Source organism: Cnephaeus nilssonii (assembly GCF_951640355.1).
Source record: "Cnephaeus nilssonii genome assembly, chromosome: 22".
In the NCBI taxonomy this organism is placed as follows: Eukaryota; Metazoa; Chordata; class Mammalia; order Chiroptera; family Vespertilionidae; genus Cnephaeus; species Cnephaeus nilssonii.
Genome location: NC_137093.1, coordinates 25,674,378 through 25,698,507, shown reverse-complemented (window position 1 = coordinate 25,698,507; position 24,130 = coordinate 25,674,378). Strand labels below are relative to the sequence as shown.

Sequence of the window (24,130 nt, the reverse complement as noted above, 5' to 3'; positions counted from 1 at the left end):
TTGATGGCAACATCCTGATTCCTCATCAGTGCTTCAATCTGTGAAATGCTTATCAAGGGCGATCTTGCAGAGGTTTTAGTTCTGAAGTTTCAAAGAACAATTAATTCAATGTAGACACTGCCTTGCAAAATCTTGTGGTATATCTAAAGGACAATAATGCTTTTATGACAAAATATTTGCATTTCTCAGTTTTAAAAGATATAATTTTGATCCAAGGGTCTCAAGCATCAGAAACCACCATATTCAAAACGTAAGGTTCATAAACTTATAATCATTAGCACTTAATAGTGATTCTGAAGCTGTCTAAATACCAAAATATTTGAACAACAGATAGAAAAAAATGTGAGGAATCTTTTATCTGGATGTTTGTTTCTACACTGACCTAAGTTGGGTTCTTTTAGATCTGATTTAGCTTCTTGCTCACGGATTACAATGCTATTTCAGACTGACCAATGTTGTTTTTTAAGGGAAAGGGAACAGAAATGTTATAGCCTTTTCCACGTGGAGCCAAATCTACACTAACTAGAAAGTCTTTGCTAAATAAAATACTGACCTTCTTCCTCTTCCCATCCCTTGATGAACAGCTTAGTCCTAATGCCAGAGTTAGGTGTGGCAGAGCAAGACTGGCACCCACACGGTGGGGTCAGAGCCTGAGCAGGGTGAGAAGGGCGTCCATGTGGAGAGCAGGCCTGGCATGGAGAATGAGAGCTGAAGGCCGTGAGGAGGGCCTCTTCACAGTGACTCGCAGTAGGTGTGAGAGGGAAGGGGTCCAGGGTAGGAGAGTCAGCGCCCTGAGGGCTGAGATGGACAGACACCTTTACGTGTGTGGGGAAGGTGGCAAGGGTGGGAGTTTGGTTACACTTGAGGGGACTGATTAAGTAAATATGCTAAGTATAATGGGAGCTAGGTTCCTCACGGATGGAGAAATTACAAATATGGACAGTGAGAAAACTAGAATAATTTCTATAGAATTGACTCAGAATTGTCATTATAGGTATGTGTGAATTCTATTATATAGAGACATAAATGTAGATGTGTATGTGTGTGTGTGCTCTTACATATATTCTCTAGCTCTCTCCACTGCAAGAGTCCACATCGAGGTGACTAAAAGGAACCACTGAAAAACCAGGGGACCTTGGAGAAATGGCTGACTCCAGAACTGGGACGGGGAAAGTTGTGCCAAACTTGTGCCAAAGTGTAAGGAAGTGGGACATGTCAAAAAAAACAAAAAAACAAATAAAACAGCTTGAAGGGTCTCCCACTAGCAAATTTCTGAGACAGTGAGAGCATCAAAATAAATATTAGTAATGGATAAAATAGGCACCCATAATTAAATAATGAATAAATGGGAAGTTTAATAAGGAACAGGCTAATTTACATAGTTTCAAAGTACTTCCCTACAAACTACTTATTTATTACAAAGGGGAAGAAAGTACCTTTATAGTAGAGAAGCCTGGCAGAAACCACCTTAATCAAGTGAGCCAAATAAATATCACCAGGAATGGATAGTTCAAAACCATGTGTCACCTGACAGGAAGCAGTGAGCATGAGGACTCGGCACCACTTCGGCGGCATTCTTGAAAAAGATGCACACCCTGAATTTAATCATGAGGAAAGACCAGACAAGCCCAAACTGACCTTCTCCAAAATAACTGGCCCATTCTATAAATACATGTCAAGGTCATGAAAGTCAGAGAAAGACTGAGGAACTACTCCAAACTAAAGGAGGCCAAAGACATTTAACACGTAAATGCAGCATACGCTCTAACCCGGACCCTTCTGCTGGAAGGGCCATGACTGGGACAACTGGGAAGCCTGGGGTGGAATCTGAGGGTCAGATGGCAGCAATGGGTCAGAATGAACTCCCTGGCTCCCAGGGCTGCGGTTCTGGAGGAGAATGCCCAGGCTTCTGGGCACCTCAGGCTGCGGTGTTCTGGAGTTGGCGAAGCAACTGGTTCAGAAAAGTACATTACTTGTGCTGTGCTCGCAGCTGTAAGTTAGTGTTTCCAAAGAAAAATAAGTTCAAACTAAAGTATTTTTTAAAAGATTGTACAATTCCTTATTTTTTCCTGTTATTATAATACATATCCTAAAGACAACTATTGTAGAAGCTGAAGCCATGGACAGTCAAGTAGACATGAACAGATTCCTATCTTTAAAAGGTGACTCAGTGCTTTGTGTCAAATAAACGGTGTGAGGGCCACATGAAGAGAGGGAGGCCACTGCGGCAGTACTGCTGACCTGGGCTAACGGGGTAGCAATGAGATAGTAACAAGTGGTCAGATTTGAAATCTACTTTCTTTTTTTTTTTTAATTCAAATAGATGTACTCATTCTTCTTTTATATATATATATATTTTATTGATTTTTTACAGAGAGGAAGGGAGAGAGATAGAGAGTTAGAAACATCGATGAGAGAGAAACATCGATCAGCTGCCTCTTGCACACCCCCCTACTGGGGATGTGTCCGCAACCAAGGTACATGCCCTTGACCGGAATCGAACCTGGGACCTTTCAGTCCGCAGGCTGACGCTCTATCCACTGAGCCAAACCGGTTTCGGCTTGAAATCTACTTTCAAAGGGGAGCTCACTGCACTTGCTGGTAGACTGGAGGTGGGTTACAAGGAAGAAGAACTAAGAGTGGCTCTGAGGGTTTAGTCACAGGAGGTGGGTAAATAAATGATGGTGTCATTTACTGAGATTGCAAAGACTGAGGGAGTGACTATTGATAGGAAAATACTGAGAATTAGGTATTGCACAGTGGAGTGGTGTGGATGAACACCTGATTGAAGTAGGTTAAAGAGAACAGAAAGCAGGAAAGTGGACACAGCAAGCACAGGCAATTCTCTTGCAAGACAGATGTGATTTGGCGCCAATGAAAGAAGAAAGGCATTCCGGGCGAGAGAAGTATGTTTGTTAAGATTCAGGCAGAAATTAACTTGGCTTGTTCTTGTGACAGTAAAAGAACTGACGTAACAAGGAAGGGGAACATGTTGGGTAATAGTGGGAAATAAGACAGGTAACATGGAGCCAGATCATGAGCAGCCTGAAAGCCAGTTAGAGGTGTTTAGACTTGATGTAGTAGGAAGTAGGAGTCATGAGCTACTTTAATTGGGGAAGTGATATGACGAAGTGATATTAAAGACGACTAGACTGGCAGTGGTATGCGGGATAGAGAGGAGGTTGTGGGAGAGCCTGGAGGCTGTGGCAATAATTCAAATGTGAGAGGATGAAGGCCTGGACTCGAGTTTTGGCAGGAAGAACAGACTGGAAAGGGAAGGCTTGGTGGAATTTTGGTACCTGACTAAATAAGGAGAGTGCTATCAGGATTCTGAACTTAAGACATTGAAAGGATAAAGGTGATGCTGAGAGGCAGGGAAATTGGGTAGAGAAACTTGTTCTGGGTGTGAAAGGTGGAGGGCGACGGTGAATAAAAAGATGAGCATACTGGACTTGACACAGTAGTGAGTCATCAGAGTGGAAATGCCCAACAGAAGGTTAAAGATGTGGAAATGGAGCTCTGGGGCATGGTGAGGGCTGAAGATCTGACAACGGGGAGTTAGCACCATACGTGTGACGCTTGAAGCCCTGAGAATGGAAAGCTCTTCCAAAGGAAAGACCCTCTCTCAGGAAGTTACCAGAGGATTACCTGGAAATGAGAGAGCAAACCAAGAATAGGAAGTGAGAGATCTACCACAAGGAGAGGCAAAGAATTCCCTGGAAATCGGCGAAGGGAGATTCTAGGACGAGAGGCAGGCACCAGGCAGAGAGAGCAATCACGCAGATTTGGTCACAAGTGAAAAGCTCCAGGATAGATTTCTCAGTGAGGATGAAATGATTGCTTCTGAGTATCTCAGAGAAGACTTAGACCAGCACTGTCCAGTAGAACTTCCTGTGACGACAGACATGTTCTATATCTGCACTGTCCAACACCGCAGTCACTAGTCAGAGCACTTAAAGAGTGGCTGGTGTGACCGAGGAACTAAACTTATAATTCTATCTAATTAAAATTAATTTAAATTTTAACAACCACATGTGGTTAGTGAATACCATTTTGGACAGTTCAAGTCTAGATAATCAGCAGAATATTTGAAGTTGAATTAGGAGTAAGTATAGAGAAAACTAAGAAAATGAAAACAATTATTAACCACAGGAAAACAAAAACTTATGCAAGAAAGGAAAATCAAGTATGGCTTACTACATAACACAGCTCTATACAGAATTATATAGTTATAAAAATATAAGCACAAGTTATTGACATAACCCAAATTATAAACTGGGAGGCTATTAGGTGGCTTATTTTATTTTATCCTCATTTGCCAAATAAGTACAGATATTTTCTCAATAGCACTAACTTTATTTCTCTAATATATTCTTTTTTACAAAAATATTTTTTATTGATTTGAGAGGAAGGGAGAGAGAGAGAAACATCAATGCGAGAGAAAAACAGTGGTGTCTCCTGCACACACCCTGACCGGAGGTCACACCTACAACCTGGGTATGTGCCCTTTGGTGCACAAGACGACACTCAACTAACTAAGCCACACCAGCCGGGAATCGCTAATATATTCTGAATGGCTCCATAGCGCTTCATGTTATTGGTCTACCAAAATTTACTCAACCAATCCTTCACTGAGTGACATTTAGGTTGTTTCCAATTTGGGACAATTAGACATAGGGCTTTAATAATTAACATTGTGGGTCACTGCTTTTTGAAATGCAACTGTAATGAGGCAAAATTTACATACTATTGCATCTATTTGAAGTGTACATTTCTATAAGCTTTCATAAGTATATACAGGGTGCTCTCCAAAATGTATATATATTTTGAATAATTATAAAGGCAGTGTTTATTAAAATACATTTCATTTTCAAAATGTAAGAGTTATCAGCTATTAACATGTGTATACATTTTTTGGGACAACCTGTATATACTTGTAATCACCACAATCAAGACAGACAACATTTCACCACCCCAAAATTTCCTTATGTCTCTTTGCAGTAAATCCCCATCTAATCCCCACCCCATCCAAACACCAATTTGTTTCCTATTATTTTAGATTAGTTTTGCTTCTAGATTTTCATGTAAATGAAATCATACAGATGTGCTCTTGTCTTTTTTTCTGACTTTTAAAGATTCATTCAGTTTTGCATGTATTGGTTGTTCCTTTTTAATGCTAACTAGAGGCCCGATGCATGAAATTCATGCAAGAGTACTAGTAGGCCTTCCTTTCCCCGGCTGCCGGCTTCCCTCTGGCACCCAGGACCCAGGCTTCCCTTGCAGCACTGGCTTCATCTGGAAGGTTGTCCAGAAGGACGTCCCATCTAATTAGCATATTACACTTTTATTATTATAGATAATTATTCATTGCACAAAGATACCACAATTTGCTTGTTTCCAGTTTGGAACTATTATGAATAAAACTGCTGTGAACATTTGTGTATATATCTTTTTGTGATTACATGTTTTCATATTTCTTGGGTAAATAACTTAGAGAGAAACTGCTGTACCATATGATAAGTGTATGTTAAACTTGCTAGGAAATTCATAAAATGTTCTCCAAAATTGGTTGTACCATTTTACATACCAACCAGCAATGTTTAAAAATTTCAAAAGCTTTACATCCTTGACAACATCCTTGGTATTGTCATATTAATTTTTAGGCATTCTAGTAAATGTGCATCTCACTTTGGTTTTAATTTGCATGTCCCCGATGACTAATGACATTAACCGTCTTAAATTTCATTTTCCAATTGTTCATTGGTCATATAGAGATATACAGTAAGTTTTTATATATTGATCCTGTATCCCAGAACTTGTTAAGTTTATGTATTAATCCTGGGAGCATCTTTCTTGTAGATTCTTAGAATTTTCTTTAACACAATCATTTCAATTCCAAAGAAATTTAGTTTTATGTCTTTCTTTCCAATCTGTATGCCTTATGTTTCTTATTCTTACCTTAATTCACTGACCAGGACCTCTAGAATAATGTTGAATCAAAGTGGGAAGAATTGATATCCTGTTTAGCTATAAGTGTTTAGTCTTTTACCATTAAGTATGATGCTCTCTTCAGGTTCTTTGTAAATGTCTTTTATAATGTTGAGAAAATTTTCCTTCTATTCCTTGTTTTCTAGAAGTCTCTTTTTTTAAAATTATAAATGGATGTTGAACTTTGTCAAATACTTTTTTTGCATCTTTGGAGGTAATCGTGTGCTTTTCCTCCTTTCTTCTAGCAATATGGTGAGTTACACTGATTGATTTTTAAATCTTAAACCAACCTTGTATGCCTGCAATAACGCCCATCTAGTCATGTATTATCCTTTCCATATATTGCTGGATCGATTTGCTAATATTTTATTAAGGACATTTGCATTTACAGTTATCAGGGATATTGGTTGGTCCATAGTTTTCTTTTCTTATAATGTTTTTGTCTGGTTTTAGTATCAGGATAATACTAGCCTCATAAAATGAGCTGTGAAGTCTTCTCTTCTATATTCTTAAAGAGTTTGTTTAAAATTAGCCTTACTTCTTCCTTGTTTGATAAATTTCACCAGTGAAACCATCTTTCCTGGAGCTTCCTTTATGTGAAGGATTTGTTATAAATTCAATTCCTTTAACCAATATAGGATTATTAAATTTATTTATTTCTACAAATGTCAGTTTGCTAATTTTTGTCTTTCAAGGAAAGTGTCTATTTCAACTAAGTTGTCAAACTTATCAAAATACAGTTTTCACAATAGTCCTTTATTTTGTTCTTAATGTCTGTGGAATTTGTGGCAATATCCTATTTCCCATGCCTGATATTGGCAATTGTGTCTTCTCTCTTAATTTCTCAACCAGTCTAGCTAGAGATTGACCAATTTTATTGATATTCTTAATATTCTCCTTTTGGTTTCAGATTTACTGAAACTTGTTTTATGACCAGAATATGTTCTAACTTGGTGAGTGTTCTACAAACACTTGGAAAGAATATGTATTCGGTAGTTTTTGGATTGTTTTATTAGGGTAATAATGTCAAAATGATTGATAGTTCAATTTGGATATTTTCTATTGCTCTACAAGTTCAGTGATCTATTTTTATAGCTTCTAATCTGCTGCTAATCCCATCTAATAATACTTTAAAATTTCAGATATAGTATGTTAAGTTCTATAGTCTATTTGCCTCCACGCCCCCCCCCAATTTTTAAAACTTTCTATTTATCTCATTATTATATTCATTCATGTTTTTATTTAAATCCTTGAGCACAGCCTTATCCCATTTGTTTTACTTAAGTATAACTTACACACAGTAAAAAATAATCCTAATTTTTAGTATACAGTTCTGACAAATGTATACACACACATGCATATATATGTATATATTACATATATGTATATATATATATATATATATATATATATATATATATATATTTCATCAACCCCAAAAACTCCCTATGCCCCTTTGTAGTCAAACCTCACACTCAGCCCTGAAACCTACTGATCTATTTTCTTTCCCTATAGTTTTGCTTTGCAAGAATGTTGTATAAAAGATAAACTTACAGCACATCAGTCTGAGGAGTTTCATAGACCTGTTTCCCAGAAAAAACTGGTGAAAACTATTTTTAAAACCGTAAAGTCTCTGAAATGGTCCCAAGGAAATACAGCAAATGAGGAAAACTCTATGCAAAAAAAAAAAAATTACAAAAATTTGGCAAGAACAACAAAAATCTGTAGTATTTGAACCAAAATCACTCCCTCCATTCTCCTGGCTCTGTGAGATTCCACTCCACTCAACTCCAGACTGGTGTAGCCAAGAACTCCCAGCTCCCTCTCCCCCAACTCACATTAAGAAGGCTATATTTATGAGAGGGACAGACGTCAGCATTTCTCATGCTGGCCCTAGCTATCTATTGCTGAGGATAAATTCTATGTCATATGGCCAGGAATTATGGGTTTCCATCTTCCACCCAGCCCCCAAGATGAGACTAATGCTCTACTTTGGGTGAAGTACTTCGGAGAGTGGGAAGGCACCCATCACTCTTTCCCTGGTTTATAAGACAGTGGTTCCGTGCTGGGAAAATCAAGCAGAAAAGACCGGAAGCTAATGTTCCTCAATAGCTAATACTCAGTTCCTAAATCAGAAATTTTACTCTGAGAGATGCTTGCCATTGTCCCCACCCCCAGCTCTGGGGCTATAGCTTAGAGATTTTACCAGGGGGTAGAAGTGGGACATCAAAGAGATCACTCCTAAACTTTCCCCAAGGAAAGTGACTTATTTGCAACAGAGCATGAAAGAAATTCAAGGCAAGGGGCACTCTCAAATACAATGAAGGTTGTATTGAAAAATTTGAGAGGTTATTGGTAGATTCATTGGAGATACGTATGGTCTAAACTATAGTTTGGCTAGTTTGCAAGAGATAATCAGGAATAGAAGCAGCTGGGAGGAGCCCTCATGAGGACAGAACAAATCTCAAACACTAACCTAAGGAACCATCCCTTCAAGGAGCACAAATTTGATTGGACTAGTCTCTAGAGAAATTCATGCCTGGAACACTGTTGAAAACAATCACCAGCAATTAGTTTAATTTAACAGCTGGGTGTGGTCATGGAAAGAGACAGTCAAAGAAAGCCCTGATAAAATCATCATCATCCCAAAATGACTGTGTGCATATCCAAGGCTGCACTACCTGAGTAGCAACTTCAGAGGCTTAATACTACAGGGGAAAAGTAGATTTCACTAAAATAATCAGCCACTCACTAAACAAATAAACAAAGAAATATTAACAATAACAAGCCCGAGAGGTGAGAAAAGAACCATAACCATAGTTGCTATAATATTTGATATAAAATGTCAAGTTTCCAACAAAAATATTACAAGGTATGCAAAGAAATAGGAAGGTATGACCCATACACTATAAAAATAAGCAGATAACACATAATGCCTGTGAGAGCAACCAGATATCAAAGTTAACACACAAAGGCTTCAGAGTATACATCATATCCATGACCAAAGATTTAAGGAAAATCATCTTTAAAGAAACAAAGGAAGGTATGACAATGTCACACCCAATAGAGAATACCAATAAAGAGATGCAAATTATAAAAAGTACCAAGTGGAAATTCTGGAACTAAAGGTGCAATAACTGAAATAAAAATTTTACTAGAAAGCTTCAGCAGTAGATTTGAATTGACAGAAGAAAGATTAGCAAATTTGAAGACAGATTAATAGAGATTATGCAATCCAAAAACCAGAGAGAAAGAGAATGAAGAAAAATGACAAGACCCTCAAAGAAATAGGGAACACACCAACACACACATAATGGAAGAACCAGAAGGAGAGAAAGAAATATTTAAATAAACAAGGACTAAAACCATCCCAAATTTATTGAAAACATTAACCTTTACATCCAGGAAGCTCAATGAACTACAAGTAAGATAAATACAAAGAGATCCACAAACAGACACACCATAGTAAAAAGACAAGATGAAAATCTTAAAAGCAACAAGAGAAAACAACTCATCACTTACAAGGGAACCCTATAAGACTAATAGCTGACTTCTCAGCAGAAACAATGGAGACCAATTAGGCGGTAGGATAACATATTCAAAGTGTTCAAGGAAAAACTGTCAAATAAGAATCCTGTATCAAGCAAATCTATCTTCAATTTTTATTGTTGTTGTTAATCCTCACCCAAGGATTTTTTTTCATTGACTTTTAGAGAGAGTAGAAGGGAAGTAGAGAGACAGAGAGAGAAACAACAATGTGAGAGACATTATCAATTGGTTGCCTCCCGAATGCACTCCGACCAGGGATGGAGCCTGCAATCAAGACAGGTGCCCTTCAGTCTGAGGGCTGACACTCTATCCACTGAGCCAAACTGGCCAGGGAGAGCAAAGCTATCTTTAAAAAACAAAGATAAAATAAAAACATTTCCAGATTAATGAAACCTGAAAGAATTTATTAATTGAATGCCTGCCTTATAAGAAATACTAAAGAGATATTTACAATACATGCATTTGACAAAGGACCTATATGTAGAATATGATATATATATATATATATATATATATATATATATATATATATATATATATATATCTTAGAGGCCTGGTGCACGGATTCGTGCACATTGAAAGGAAATTAATTAGAAGAAATATTTTAGAGGCTGGGGAGGGACCACAGGAGGTTGGCTACACGGCATGTCTGGCCTATCTCACCCAGTTCAGATCGGCCAGACCCCAGCAGCAAGCTAACCTACCAGTCAGAGTGTCTGCCCCCTGGTGGTCAGTGCGCATCATAGCGACCCGTCGAACAGTCGAACGGTCAGACACTTAGCATGTTAGGCTTTTATATATATAGATATGTATAAGCAGACCTCCTAAAAATCAATAAGAATGCAAGACAACCCAATAGAACTCAATAGAAAAAATGACAAACCCTGAAAAGACACTTCATCAAAAAAAGATATCCAACATGGCCAATTAACATATGAAAGGGTGCTCAATTCATTAGTCAGCAGGGAAATGCACATTAAAACCACAATGACATATTACTACACACCCACCAGAATGGTTAAAATGAAAAAGATGGAAAATGCCAAGAGTTGGTGAGGATGTGGAGCAACCACAACTCTCATATATTGCTGATGGAAGTGTGAATTGGCACAACCACTTTGGAAATTGTTTTGTAGTACCTATTAAAGGCTAAATGTACACATATCCTTTGACCCTGTAATTCTACTCCTAGCAATTATATTCCTACCAGAAATGTGTACATATTTCACTAAAAAACATGTGCAGAATGTTCAGAGAAGTACTATTCCTAACTAGAGGCCCAGTGCATGGATTTGTGTACCAGTGGGGTCCCTCGGCCTGGCCCATGGATATCCTCCAAGGGGTCCCGGATTGTGAGAGGGCGGAGGCCAGACCGAGGGACCCCACCAGTGCACGATCGGGGCTGGGGAGAGACCATGGGAGGGCTCCAGGGCGTGTCTGGCTAGTGTCACCCAGATCGGCCGGACCCCAGCAGCAAGCTAACCTACCAGGCAGAGTGGCTGTCCCCTGGTGATCAGTGCGCGTCATAGCTACTGATCAAACGGTCACTTAGGCTTTTATATAAATAGTAAAAAAATAGGAAATTACACAAATGCCCATCAACTTCAGTGATGGGCAACCTTTTGAGCTTGGTGTGTCAAACTTCACCAAAAAACTGAGCATAACTCGGGTAGTGTGTCAGTTTGAGGGAAAAAACTAACTCCAAGACTCTAGTCGCAAATGTTTCATCCTCAGGAGAAGCAAATGTTTCATCCTCGGCATGCGGCCGCGTGTCATCAGAAATGGCTACGCGCGTCAGTGCTGACACGCGTGTCATAGGTTTGCCATCACTGAACTAGATGAAAAGTGAGAATGCCCTATAACAATATGCAAAACTGTGGACAAATATCACAACATAATGTTGAGTGGTTCATACTCTATGATTCTACATCTGTAAAATAAAAACAAGAGAAACTAATCTATGCTAATAGAAGTCAGGATAGCCCTAGCTGGTTTGGTTCAGTGGATAGAGCATTGGCCCATGGACTGAAGGGTCCTGGGTTCAATTCTGGCCAAGAGCACATACCTCAGTTGCAGGTTTGATCCCTGGCCCAGGTTGGGCCATGTTGGGGAGGCAACCAATCAACGTGTCTCTCTCACATTGATGTTTCTCTCTCTCTCCCTCTCCCTTTCACTCTCCAAAAATCAATGGAAAAATATCGAGTGAGGATTAACAACAACAAAAAAGAAGTCAGGATAGAGATATTTTTGTTGAGTGGAACAATGACTACAAAATAAGACTAGGTTTTCTGGGGGGCTACTTGTATTTTGTTTCTTAATCTAGGTGCTGATTTAACGTGTTTACTCCATAGGGCTGTGGCAAGGGTGAGGCAAACAGGATACCTAGGGAGCAAAATTTAAGGAGACACTCACTCTCACTTTGTTTGCCTCACCTTTATATCAGTCTTGATGTTCATTTTGTTAATATTTATTGAGTTATATCATTATGATGTATTTTCTGTATTTATATTATACTTGGATTAAAAAATGTTAAGGGCCTGGCTGGTGTGGCTCAGTGGTTGAGCATAAACCCATGAACCAGGAGGTCATGGTTTGATTCCTGGTCAGGGCACATGCCCAGGTTGTGGGCTAGATCCCCAGTAGGGGGCATGCAGGAGGCAGTGGATTGCTGATTCTCTCTGGAACACTTCTGGGTTTTTGCCTAGCTTTGTTTTCAGTTTGCAAATTCTAAGACCCTTAAATAAAACTCTATCATTTATTTCTAGCAAAGCCTCTGGACTCTTTTTGAATATGTTTATTACTTATAAATGAAAGATAGAAAATCCAAAATTTTCTAAATTCATGGGTATCCTCTCTAATAAAATGGTAATATGCAAATTAACCATCACTCTGCTACATAAGCCACGCCCACCAGCCAAGCCACGCCCACCAGCCAATCAGGGCGAGTATGCAAATTAACCCCAATCCAAGATGGCTACAGCCACAGAGAGCAAGGTTTCCCAGGTAACAGAGCAAGCCAAGCTTTCCATAGCCGTTGCAGGCTTAAGCCTCCACTCAAGCTACAAAGTTTCAATTATAGAAGGTAAACAAATTCAAACAAATGTCGGCAGAATGGAGCTTGAGAGAGCAGGCCAGGGTTGCCGGCGGCAACAGGGGAAGCAAAGCTTTCCGCACACCCTGGCCGGGCTCACCCGCTTAAGGCTACAAAGTTTCAATTGTAGAAGGTGAATTAACTGCCCCAGAAATGGCTGCCGCCCCAGGCTACAAAGTTTCAATTGTAGAAGGTAAATAAATTTCAGATACCAGGGCCTCCGCTTGCGTTGCCAGGGGGCGTGGCTGGCCTGCAAACCACCACAGGCCCCTCGCTCAGGCCGCCCCACACCCCAAGGGAACCCGCACCCTGATCCGGGACACCCTTCAGGGCAAACCAGCTGGCCCCCACCTGTGCACCAGGCCTCTATCCTATCTAATAAAAGAGTAATATACAGATTGATCATCACTGCAACACACAATATAGCTGCCCCCATGTGGTCAAAGATCCTGCCCCCATGTGGACACAAGATGGCCACCACAAGATGGCCAGCAGGAGAGGGCAGTTGGGAGGCACCCGGCCTGCAAGGGAGGGCAGTTGTGAGGGACCAGGCCTGCAAGGGAGGGCAGTTGGAGGTGATCAACCCTGCAGGAGAGGGCAGTTAGGGGTGACCAGGCTGGCAGAGGAGGGAAGTTGGGGGCAAACAGGCTGGCAGGGGAGCAGTTAAGCATCAACCAGGCTGGCAGCAGAGTGGTTAGGGGGTGATCAGGCTGGCAGGCAGAAGCAGTTAGGGGCAATCAGGAAGGCAGGCAGGCAAGCAGTTGGGAGCCAGCAGTCCTGGATTGTGAGAGGGATGTCCGACTGGCCGTTTAGGCCCGATCCCACCAGGATCGGGCCTAAACGGGCAGTTGGACATCCCTCCAGGAGTCCCAGATTGGAGAGGGTACAGGCTGGGCTGAGGGACAACCCCCCACCGTGCACGAATTTCGTGCACCGGGCTTCTAGTCTTTTATAAAAGAAATATATTGGAAAGTCTTTTTCCCCTCCTAGTTGTGGACAATTTTATATAACAAAGTATATTTCCTTTTTGAATACAGTACTTTTTTTTTTTTTAGAATAAACACTCCTTACCCTAGTTGGCTCAGTCGATAGAGAGTCAGCCTGCGGTCTGGGACAAGGAGGGGGGGTGGGGCGGGCTCAGGTACGATTCCGGCCAAGGGCACATGCCTGGGTTACGAGCTCGATCCCCGGTAGGGGGTGTGCAGGAGACAGCCGATGGATGATTCTCTCTCATCATTGATGTTTCTTCCCCCCCGCCTCTCTCTCTCTCTCTCTCTCTCTTTCTCTCTCTCTCTATCTCCCCCTTCCTCTTTGAAATCAATAAACATATTTTTTAAAAAAGAATAAACATTCCTTAAGGTTAGGGTCTAATGGAATGTGCCAGGTATAAAAACTGTAACAAAACTACCCGGCTTTTATACCTGGCACACTCCAGAGACCCTGTTACTGTCTCAGTGTTTATACCTGGCACACTCCAGAGACCCTGTTACTGGGCTATGACCTGTATAGTAACTGTGTCACTGTGTTTAACTGAAGCATGGAGGCTCCCTAACGCTTTGCCTTACTTGATTGTTGCACCCCTCTTCTTCCTCATCGCAGTCTAGAGCCTGCTGGGCGATCTCGGAAACGCTGTTCTCTTGAAAGAGGTTATCCTCCAAATCACACACTCTGGTGGCTTCCGTGATGACTTTTAGTTTCATGTTGTGAAAGCCAGTCGAGACTACTCCCACTTGCAGGTTTACGGGCTCCCCCTCAAACAGCAGGACGTGTGAGTTCACCCCATGTTTAAAACCAGGGGGCTGGTAATAATCTGGGGTCACTGTAAAATAAAGAGTGAGAAAAACTGAGTTTCCACAGAACAAATGAGGTTAATCTTTCATGTGTAGCAACAGACATAGTTTTCTGATGCTTGCAAAAATCCTTCTCTTCCCATAAAATATTACTTCAGCACTTCAGACGGGATTTGACCAGAGGTCTCCACCTACCTGCATTGTAGTAGTGGAGTTTCATAGTAAGTACAACATCATTAGGAAGGGGTCCAAGGTTCTGCATCAGCATATACAATTTACGGAGTAGGAGGATGCTGGCTTTCTTAATATGTCCCTTCTTTGTCCCACTCTCAATGCTCGTATTACTGCTATAACCACATAAAAAAATAGCATACTTTTCAATCATATACAATATCAAAAATATCTTGACCAAAACTTTTTACTATAAGATCAAATAAAAATAAATTAAACATCAGGACACTCTTGAGACTTCTTTTAGAATGTAAATTAGAGGAGAGGTTGTATTTTTTACAATGTATATACAAAGGATTTCTTTATAGCAAGTTCCCTTAAGGTATTTTAAATATGACCTGATTTTTTAAAATTTGATTTAAAAATGACCACATGCTATAATAGTGAGAACAATGGATTTGGAATTAGGAGACTTGACATCTAATATTGGCTCTGCTGCTATTAGCTGAATGACCTCAGTCAAGTCACATGGACACGCTAGGTCAGTTAGCTCATTTAGGAGATAAGCTTACACACATTTCTACACCTTTTCTAGTATAAAATTGGTTATCTCTCATCTATCATCTGGTTATCTCTCAGAGGTATCCCCTTCTCACTCTTACATGGATTATGATAATGTCTATTCTTCCTGCTTTTTTCTTGTCCATACTGAAAAATATTTTCCACACCACCACTGGAATAATATTGCTAATAGAAAATTCTGCTCAGGTCACTCGCTTGCTTAAAATTCTTCTATTACATCCATCACCTTTCAATCAAATTGGAGAATGGTGTACAATGCCTTTCATGACCAGCCATGCCCTCACCCCACCTCCCTTTGCAGTCACTGTCCAGTTATATCTCATCCACGTGCATTTACACCTTGCTTTCCTGTGCTTTTCCTACTTCTCTTCCTGGCTCCCGAGTTCGTTCTTTAATACCTAGCCATGGGTCACCTCGTCAAGGAAGTCTTCCCTGACAATCCCGTACCTCACCCTTGTTTATAGCTGTTTGTACGGCCCCTTCTAGACTATGAGTGTCTACACCTTTCCTCTCCACAGCACTAAGCTTGGCGCCCAGCTACAGTAAGTACACAATAAATATTTGTTGAATTAAGGAATGAATGAACAAGTTGGACAAATTACTTTCCAATTCTAACATCTTCTTTTTCCCAAGAATTTTCATCCCCAATTCACTTCACATTTGAGTAGTTTCCAGGAAGAAGTATGACTATAATATATTTGCATACTGCCTCTCACATAGGAAGCACTCAATACTGAAAAATAATCCTCAGTAATTGAACTACTGGAGGCAGTGTGAATTCCTAAAACAAACATTGTTAAGTAAATACATTTGTTCCTGTTTCAGTTCCGAATAACCTTCAGTTTTGTCTACCAGGATTTAACCAATTTGAAATAGGTAACCAGAGATAGCCATTTAGCTCATGGGATTCTTCAGTATACGTCATATTCACATAAAATCATAATCAAGACTTCCCTGCACTCTTTTAAAAGGGAAATTATCTTTACCATGGAAGAGGTGATAGGTAATTTTATATGGTGATTATTTAAACAAATGTCTACCTTTGGTTTCTAGGAAATCAGTAATATGCATTACCGTCTCTCCTTCTTAGTAGCTAAAAGATTTGACCATTTGTTTTACCATTCACCTCCTGACATACATGCCTTCATAACAAAAGAAATTTCTTGCCCTAGTTGGTTTGGCTCAGTGGATAGAGCGCTGGCCTGCAGACTGAAGGGTTCTGGGTTCAATTTCTGGTCAAGGGCACATACCTCGATTGCAGGCTCCTCCCCAGCCCAGTACCTGGTCCAGAGGCAACTAATCAATGTTTCTCTCATATTGATATTTCTCTCTGCCTCTCCCTCTCTCTTCCACTCTCTCTAAAAAGCAATGGAAAAATATCCTCGTGTGAGGGTGAGAGAGAGAGAGAGGTTTCTCTGGTTGTCAGTAGTTCTTACATTTGAATTTTAGAGGATAAAGGCAACTGTTTTGTGTAAGAGAATATGTATGAAAAGTGCTGAACAATCTGTAAAGTGCTATACAAATGTTAGCTAATGATGGTTAATATTTTCATTCTCATTCCTAGAACTTACTTCCTCTTCACATCCTAGTGCCATCTGTAAGTCTTACAAATGAGAAAATAATTAAGGAAGTGAATCTTGGAGAGAAATCCTCAAACTTGCAATAAATGATGAAACAGAGCTAATAGTACAGAAATTGAGAATTAGGCCACATTTCTCTTCAGAGTCATTCCGTTCAGGGAAACTCATCCCCTTGGCACGGAGTCCTCTGACACCCCATGCTTTTCACCATCTTCCACCCCCTCCATTTCCATCCCAGCGCATCAGCAAAATTTGGCTCTTTCCGAACCCAAAAGCTCCTGGTAAGAAAATAAAGGAAATAAATGTGGCTCTTTAATAAAACATCTCCATCTGCACTAAGGACCTTCAGAAGCAAATGTCCTTGTCTTTGCTATTTAACCTATTAATATATATAAAACTTGAAATTTGAGACTTGCTAGGAAAATACAGTGCTTCCCAGTCTTTTCCATACTAAGACATACATAGGAAGTTATTTTTGTGTGACATTCTGAGGTCAGCAGTGACAATGACTGTGTCTATAAGCAAATCGTCCAGCGGTTTCATCGACCCCAGACTCAGAGGGCAGAGAGGACCGGTATCTGGGCATAGCAATGGAGACATTTTGGTTTAGTGGAAAGAGAGCCTTTGGAGCTCTTCAATCAACACCACGTAGACGGCCTCATTCATATAATTCCTACTGCTGTGCTGTCTACCAACCACCATTGCCTTCAGCGACCACTATCACCACCACCACCACCACTAGGTACCATTTACTGAGTGTTTATTATGTGCCAGGCCTGGGCACAGCTTGATATATGCATTATAACTAATCATCACAACAACCATATGAAGTAGATATTTATTATCAACTCCAATGTGCATACTATTATTTGGGGAGGTTGAGTAATTTGTCCAAAGTTATATAACCAGGAACAGTCAGAGCTGGGGTTCGAAGCTAGATCCTCTGCCTTAGGAATTGGAACTCTTAACCACTCAGCGTAACTGCTTTAGACCCTACTAGCACCATGAGAAAAAGAGGAAAGAAGAGAGGAAGCCCCTATTCCCATCGGAAATCTAAACAATTATCCAACCCCTCTTTAGAGCAGTGCTGGTGTTCTTTGTAGGGTTATTGGGAGAGTTAGAAAGGAAGTATGAGGCCCATCTGTGGCCTCAAGAGGCTTATGTTTACCACAATCATATCTATTTCTCGTGTTCATTAAACAATTAGATTCTACCTGTCAAAATCCATAGTGATTCCTTCATTTGTGTATTTGAATTTGAACTGGTATATCTCAGTCACTTTCTAGAAACAGCAAAGGGAATAGAGAAATAAATTACTTTAAAAAAGAAATCCTTTGGTAGTTACAAAATAGTCAAGGGGATGTGAAGTACAATATAGGAAAAGTAGTCAATAATATTCTAATAACTATGTACGGTACCATGTGGGGACTGGAAATATACTTCAGGGGGAACACTTTGTAAAGTATATGATTGTCTAACCACTATACTATCCACCTCTAACTAATACAGAATAATATCAAATGTAAACTGTAATTGAAAAATAAATTTAAAAAATCCAGAATCTTATCTGATAATAGATAAGGAACATTTTCATTTCATATCTACTGTACTTCCTACTTACCTGTTTGTTTCACAGCATTACATTATTCAGGAATAATCTTTGCAGATATAGAGATAAGGATTTTTCTCCTGATTTTTTTTTTAGAGAGAGTGGAAGTGAGGGGGAGAGACAGAGAGAGAGAAACATTGATGTGAGAGAGACACATCCATTGGTTGCCTCCCACACGTGCCCCGACCAGGGCCAGGGATTGAGCCTGAAACGGAGGTAAGTGGCCTTTAATGGAATTAAACCCAGGACCCTTCAGTTCGCGGGCTGACATTCTATCCATTGAGCCAAACCGGCGAGGGCTATGTTTACCATTTTAAAGCTGGAAAAACTAAGGCACAGAGTCAAGTACGTGACCCAGCATAAATAAATGACAGTGGAATCGGCTGAGAAACCATTTATTCATGTAACAGATATTTACTGACCTTTGTGTCAGGCACTGGAGTCACCGTGGTGAACATGACAGAAAAGGTCCCTGTTTGAGCTGAGTCTTGGGTGACAAGAGGGGACGATGGGGTGTCCCAGGCAGAGGGAACAGCAATACAAAGGCTCGGAAGTAAGAAAGAAAGCCTCTTCCAGCATCAGAGAGGAGGCCAAGTGGCTGGCAATGAGTGAGCAAGGAGGAGAGTACAGGAGATGAGGTTGTAGAGGAGGTTTGGGAACCTGTCAGTCACCGTAAGGGGTTTAGATTTTATTATAAGTGAACCCAAGTCCAGCGAAGGGTTGTAAATATGGGAGTGACTTACATTTTTAAAGATCACCTGGCTATTTTAAGAGTGCAGAAGAAAAGAAGTGGAAACCATGAGAGCAATTAAGAGGCTACTGCAGTAATTCAGAGATTAGAATGGCAACAGGAAAACCGGAAAAATTAGAAAAGGAACTAGGATCTATGATTTCAGGTCTTGTTTTTATTTATCCTGCACTTAAAACGAGGTACTATTGCTATCTCTCCCCTCATTGTTACAAAAGCTAGAAATAAAGAAGGGCAAATTTCCTCATGAGAGATATACTTCAATTAAAATATAATAATTATCTAGTAGTTGAAGCAAACATTTGGCCCAGATATACTATAGTGTGTCCACAGAGCTGGAGAAGGTATTAAAGACAGGAAAAAGATATGAGTTTAAGTCAGAACATAAAATCTAATCTTCATTTATCTATTTGTTCCTTGGCAATGTGGGAATGAGGATGTTAGATTGATCAGAAAAAGTCTCAATGTTCTTGTTACTTTTCTTTATTATAAGACTAGTGCCCCAGTGCACGAATTCGTGCACATTGGAAGGAAATTAACTAGAAGGTGGCCTGTGGGGGGGTGTCTCTCTGGTAGGTGGGGTCCCTCAGCCTGGCATGTAAGGATCAGGCCAAAACCAGCTCTCTGAGATCCCCCAAGGAGTTCGGGATTGCGAGAGGGCAGTTCTCGGGTGACACACCCCAGAATCGGGCTCCCACCTCTCTGGTTCCCGGGTGCGTCACCCAAGAACTGCCTCTGCCAAGTCACCGCAGCTTGGCAGCTTCTGCATTGAGTGTCTGCTCCCTGGTGATCAGTGCACGTCATAGCTATCGGCCGGACAGTCGAATGGTCTGACAGCTGCTTAGCCTTTTATATATATAGATTTGCTATCCCATTAATCACAAGTGATCAGGTCCTAGAAAAATTCACTCATCTGCTTAAACTCGAAGAATATTGATTTTTAATGCAGTTAATTTTAAAAGAGAAAAAATATTTTTCTAGCTAGACTTGAAAAATCCAACCAAGTTCAGAAGGCTGCTTTGTGAGTACAGTCAGACCTGTGTACCTACGGGTTCCACATCTGCAGATTCAACGAAGCAAGGATCAAGAATATTTGGGCCCTGGCTAGTGGTTAGAGCATCAGCCCAAGCTGATGAACGTACCTCAGTTGCAGGTTCAATCCCTGGCCTGAAGGCCACCAATCAATGTGTCTCTCTCACATCGATGTTCCTCTCTCTCTCTCCTACTCCTTCTATCCCTCCCTAAATGGGAAAAATATCCTCACATGAAGATTAAAAAAAAAAGTTAAAAAAATATTTGGAAAAAATATGCTATGTGGCTGCTGACGTGCACTATGCAGTCAGGCCTATGAGGGTTGTATCTGTACTGAACAATGTACAGACTTTTTTTCTTGTCATTATTCCCTAAACAATACAGTATAACAATTATTTACAGAGCACTTCATTGTATTAGGCACTACAAGCAATCTACAGATGACTTAAAGTATTCGGGAGGATGTGCGTAGGTTATATGCAAATACCACAACACTTTATATAACAACTTGAGCATCTGCAGGTTTTGGCATCCCCAGGGGTCCTGGAACCCGTCGCCCGAGAGGACTGAGGGAGCACGGAACAATAGGAGAGGTATGTGAAACTGGAGTGCTCAGAGCAACAGCTTCACTTCAGACAGGCCACTGCATGGCGGCCTCCCTTCGCTGACGCTGTGTAATTGCCTGTCACGCAAACAGTGCCTATTCTTCCTGCCTGCCCATGTTTCTCAGCCAACTCCAGTTGGAATGCTCTGAGCTATCTTTCATGTTTTAAATTGTACCAAGAATAGATCCTTTATGACCTTTCTATAAACAGATTGTTTAGCAAAACTGAGAATATACAACTTTTACTCAGTGGTGCTATCTGTTGTCTGAGATCATTTGAGAATGAAAACATTTGATATTTGATTTGTATCCCCACAATATTCATATAGTAATTCTTTAGGGGCCTATCATGCATTGAGCTGTATAAATCTTTCCTTAACATATTTACATTTTGGCTTACACTTCTTATTAATACCCTCCACACATTTTGTAGTGTGTGTCTGCAGAAAAGCGACACTACCCCTCTTTACTACTTTACTTCTTTTTTCTACTTTACTTTTGTCAGTTCATCTCAAAACGTCAAGTGCACAAGCACCACAACTTTGTGCATTGCTCAAACTCTTGTTGGCCTCTGGACTGGGTAAGCATCCTTTACTTAAGACAGTGGTTCTCAATTGTGTACGTGACAGACTCTTCACGGGTGTGCTGCAAATTTTGACCCATGTGTCAAATGCATTTTCACTTCAGGTAAATATGAATATTGTTATTGTCTGTGCAGTTTTGCTTAGCGGAGGATACAGTTCTATGGATATGAGTCAAGAAACATGGCACGAAATCAGATAAATGCCAATAATGAAGAGTCTGGAAGCACTCAAAATATTTTTTCAGGCTCATAAATGATAGCTCAGAACTTATCATATAATAAGCCTTTGTTTCCTAATTCACTGTTATATTTATTGCGTGTAGCAAAGCTCATTTAATAGCTCTCTTTTCACTCTGTAAGATTTTTCTGTAGTTAAGCCCAATTTGCTTAGCATTTCACTACCTCAAAACCACGGATTTCAGAGTTGAAGTTGTGTATGCATAAGAAAACATAATAATTTACCGCACTAAGGAAGTGACCAATTTATTAACAATTTATCAGGAGGGTTTAGTTTGGGAAACTTCCCATTAAAGCTGGGGGGGGGGGGGGGAGGCGGAAAGCATTTGGAAGTGACACAAGAGACAAAGACCCAGAGGTACTTCGGCATTAAAGAACTATTACCCGCCTGTATGTACCAGTTATTTTCCACCTTGTTCAAACACATATTTATGATCTTGCCAAGAAAGGATTTTAAAGACTAAAAATGCTTAATTTAGTCTTGAATGCCACTAGTAATTAGGCTAAACCCATTGGCTTAGAGAAGGAAAATGGAAAGCTAAGAAAAAGGTAAAGGAACCGCAAAGAAAGATAGGAAGAAAGTAAAGAGAGTAGGAAGAATGAGAGGCTTCTCCCTCCGTTTCTATGCCACCGCCACAGTTTCCATTCAAAGCAGCACATGTAACTATTACGTGCCCAAGACTATGATATTCCCTTTGGGAGATAGAAAACAAGACAAGTCTCTTGTTCTCAAGAATTCACAATCTGGTTGGGAAGATAGAGCAATCTACATGAATCAATTGAGAGTGTTAAATTGTGGGTTACTGATGAAAAAGGAATTTAGAGAAGGAAGAAATGAGTGTGAACAGAATAGGTAAAGAGACTTTCATGAAATATTTGGATATAAGTTGGCCTTGAGGATGAGTAGAACTCAATCAGCAGAGGGAAGAAATTTAGAGAAAGAAATAAAGAGGTAAAGCTCTGAAAATCTAGGAAAAGGTCAAAAAGGGGAGAATTCAGTTGGGGGGAAAGTTTAGAATTATGCCATACCTTCCAAAAGGTCACAAACAGAAAGGATTCAGAATCGGTTAAAATAAATAATAAAATACGCTGTTTATACAAGCAGAGATTCTTAATGTTAACATATTAGGGAATAGGCTCAGTTCTACTCGATGCTTATTTTTCAATGCCCCTAAGTAGTTTTTAAAATCTCATAATGAAGAATTGGTGAAATTTATCATAAAACACACGGAAAGAGCTCACTACGAGTTACTTTGCTCATATGGTAGGTAGTCTGGTAACATAATCTATGGCTCTCAATTAAGGTAAACATTTTTAAATATAATGTACATATACTACCCATCTATGTGTGTTCTTACCTCAGGTTCCTTGGGATTTGGGTAAAGCTGTTTAAGGAAAAATAAACAGCACTTAATTTCTGAAAGACACTAGATTACTCCTCACAGAATACATGTTCTATATGAAGAGTTCAATTTGTGCTATATTGAGTACAGAAAGAGATAGACAGACAGACAGATAGATAGATAGATAGATAGATAAACAGATAATCTTAAGATACATAGTTCAAGCTAGAGATAGAATAAGCTTATTTTGTAAACATAGCCTTTAGAGTATTCTGTAAACACTAACTATAAGAAAATTGATAACCAGGTATTTATGATTACTGGTTATGATTTGTGACTGAGCTACAAATAAATTCTAAATAATTTTTATGGTTTACAATTTTTAAATAAATAATATATCTAAGACTCTCAATGGTATCTCCTCATTTTCTTTCTATCTTAATAACATTCACCATGCTATACCCAGAAATAGATAAAACTTCAGAAAACTCTACAAAACTTCAATCTGTAAACTCAAAAAATAAAATTCTGATAGCCAATAGATGAAGCAGTTGGTATATCCTATATTTTCCCATGTATTACAATATGCCAACAAAATAGTTTGTGATATTTTATTAAAACTCATGTTTTTAAAAATTTTAGTTTTAAAAAATTCCAAAATGTCATAGGACAGATAAAGAAATTCAAGAAGGCAGAGGAAAGTACTGTTTTAATGTTTCACAGAGGCTTGGTCTTCAAATGTATACTTACTGTAAGTATTGCCATGTGTAGCTTCAAGAAAAAAAATATTGTTATTACATTTGATATACTTGCACCTATGTTATTATTATTTTCATTAAAGGCTAATTAAAATATTAGAGAGGTCCAAAGTTTTGAGTTGAAAAAATATTATTCAGAACAAAAGGGATCCTAATTATTCATTCACTCAGTGAGTGCCTATTACATACCCAGGGTTATGCTGGGAAGAGGAGGGATTTAAAGGAAAAAAAAGGAAAGAAAAAGAAAATAATTATCCTTATTCTCTATAAGTTATATTATAGTTTGTGAGGTAAAATATATAAAAATAATTTATTATTACTAGAAATTAAATATGCCACAAGTATGTCAATAAAATGTGCCTTTTGAAACAAATCAACTAAACTAAAAAGTTTTAAGCCTGACATAAATCTATAAAACCTTTGCTCTCCCTATATCTATACATTACTATAAACAGATTATTTCTG

At 39.5% G+C, this 24,130-nt stretch overlaps 1 protein-coding gene across 4 annotated transcripts in view; it reads right to left on the bottom strand.

Moving 5' to 3' along the window:
* Positions 1-24,130, bottom strand: part of HORMAD2 (HORMA domain containing 2) — a 51,252-nt gene that overhangs the window by 13,834 nt on the left and 13,288 nt on the right. For 3 of the 4 annotated variants that reach the window (XM_079763082.1, XM_079763081.1, XM_079763083.1), the window contains exons 6-10: positions 23,658-23,678; positions 22,923-22,949; positions 17,966-18,033; positions 14,614-14,765; positions 14,194-14,447 (exon numbers count right to left, since the gene is read on the bottom strand). In XM_079763082.1, coding sequence (XP_079619208.1) covers positions 14,194-14,447; positions 14,614-14,765; positions 17,966-18,033; positions 22,923-22,949; positions 23,658-23,678 — 522 coding nt within the window. The remainder of the gene's footprint in view (positions 1-14,193; positions 14,448-14,613; positions 14,766-17,965; positions 18,034-22,922; positions 22,950-23,657; positions 23,679-24,130) is intronic. The other variant, XM_079763084.1, reaches the window with a different exon arrangement.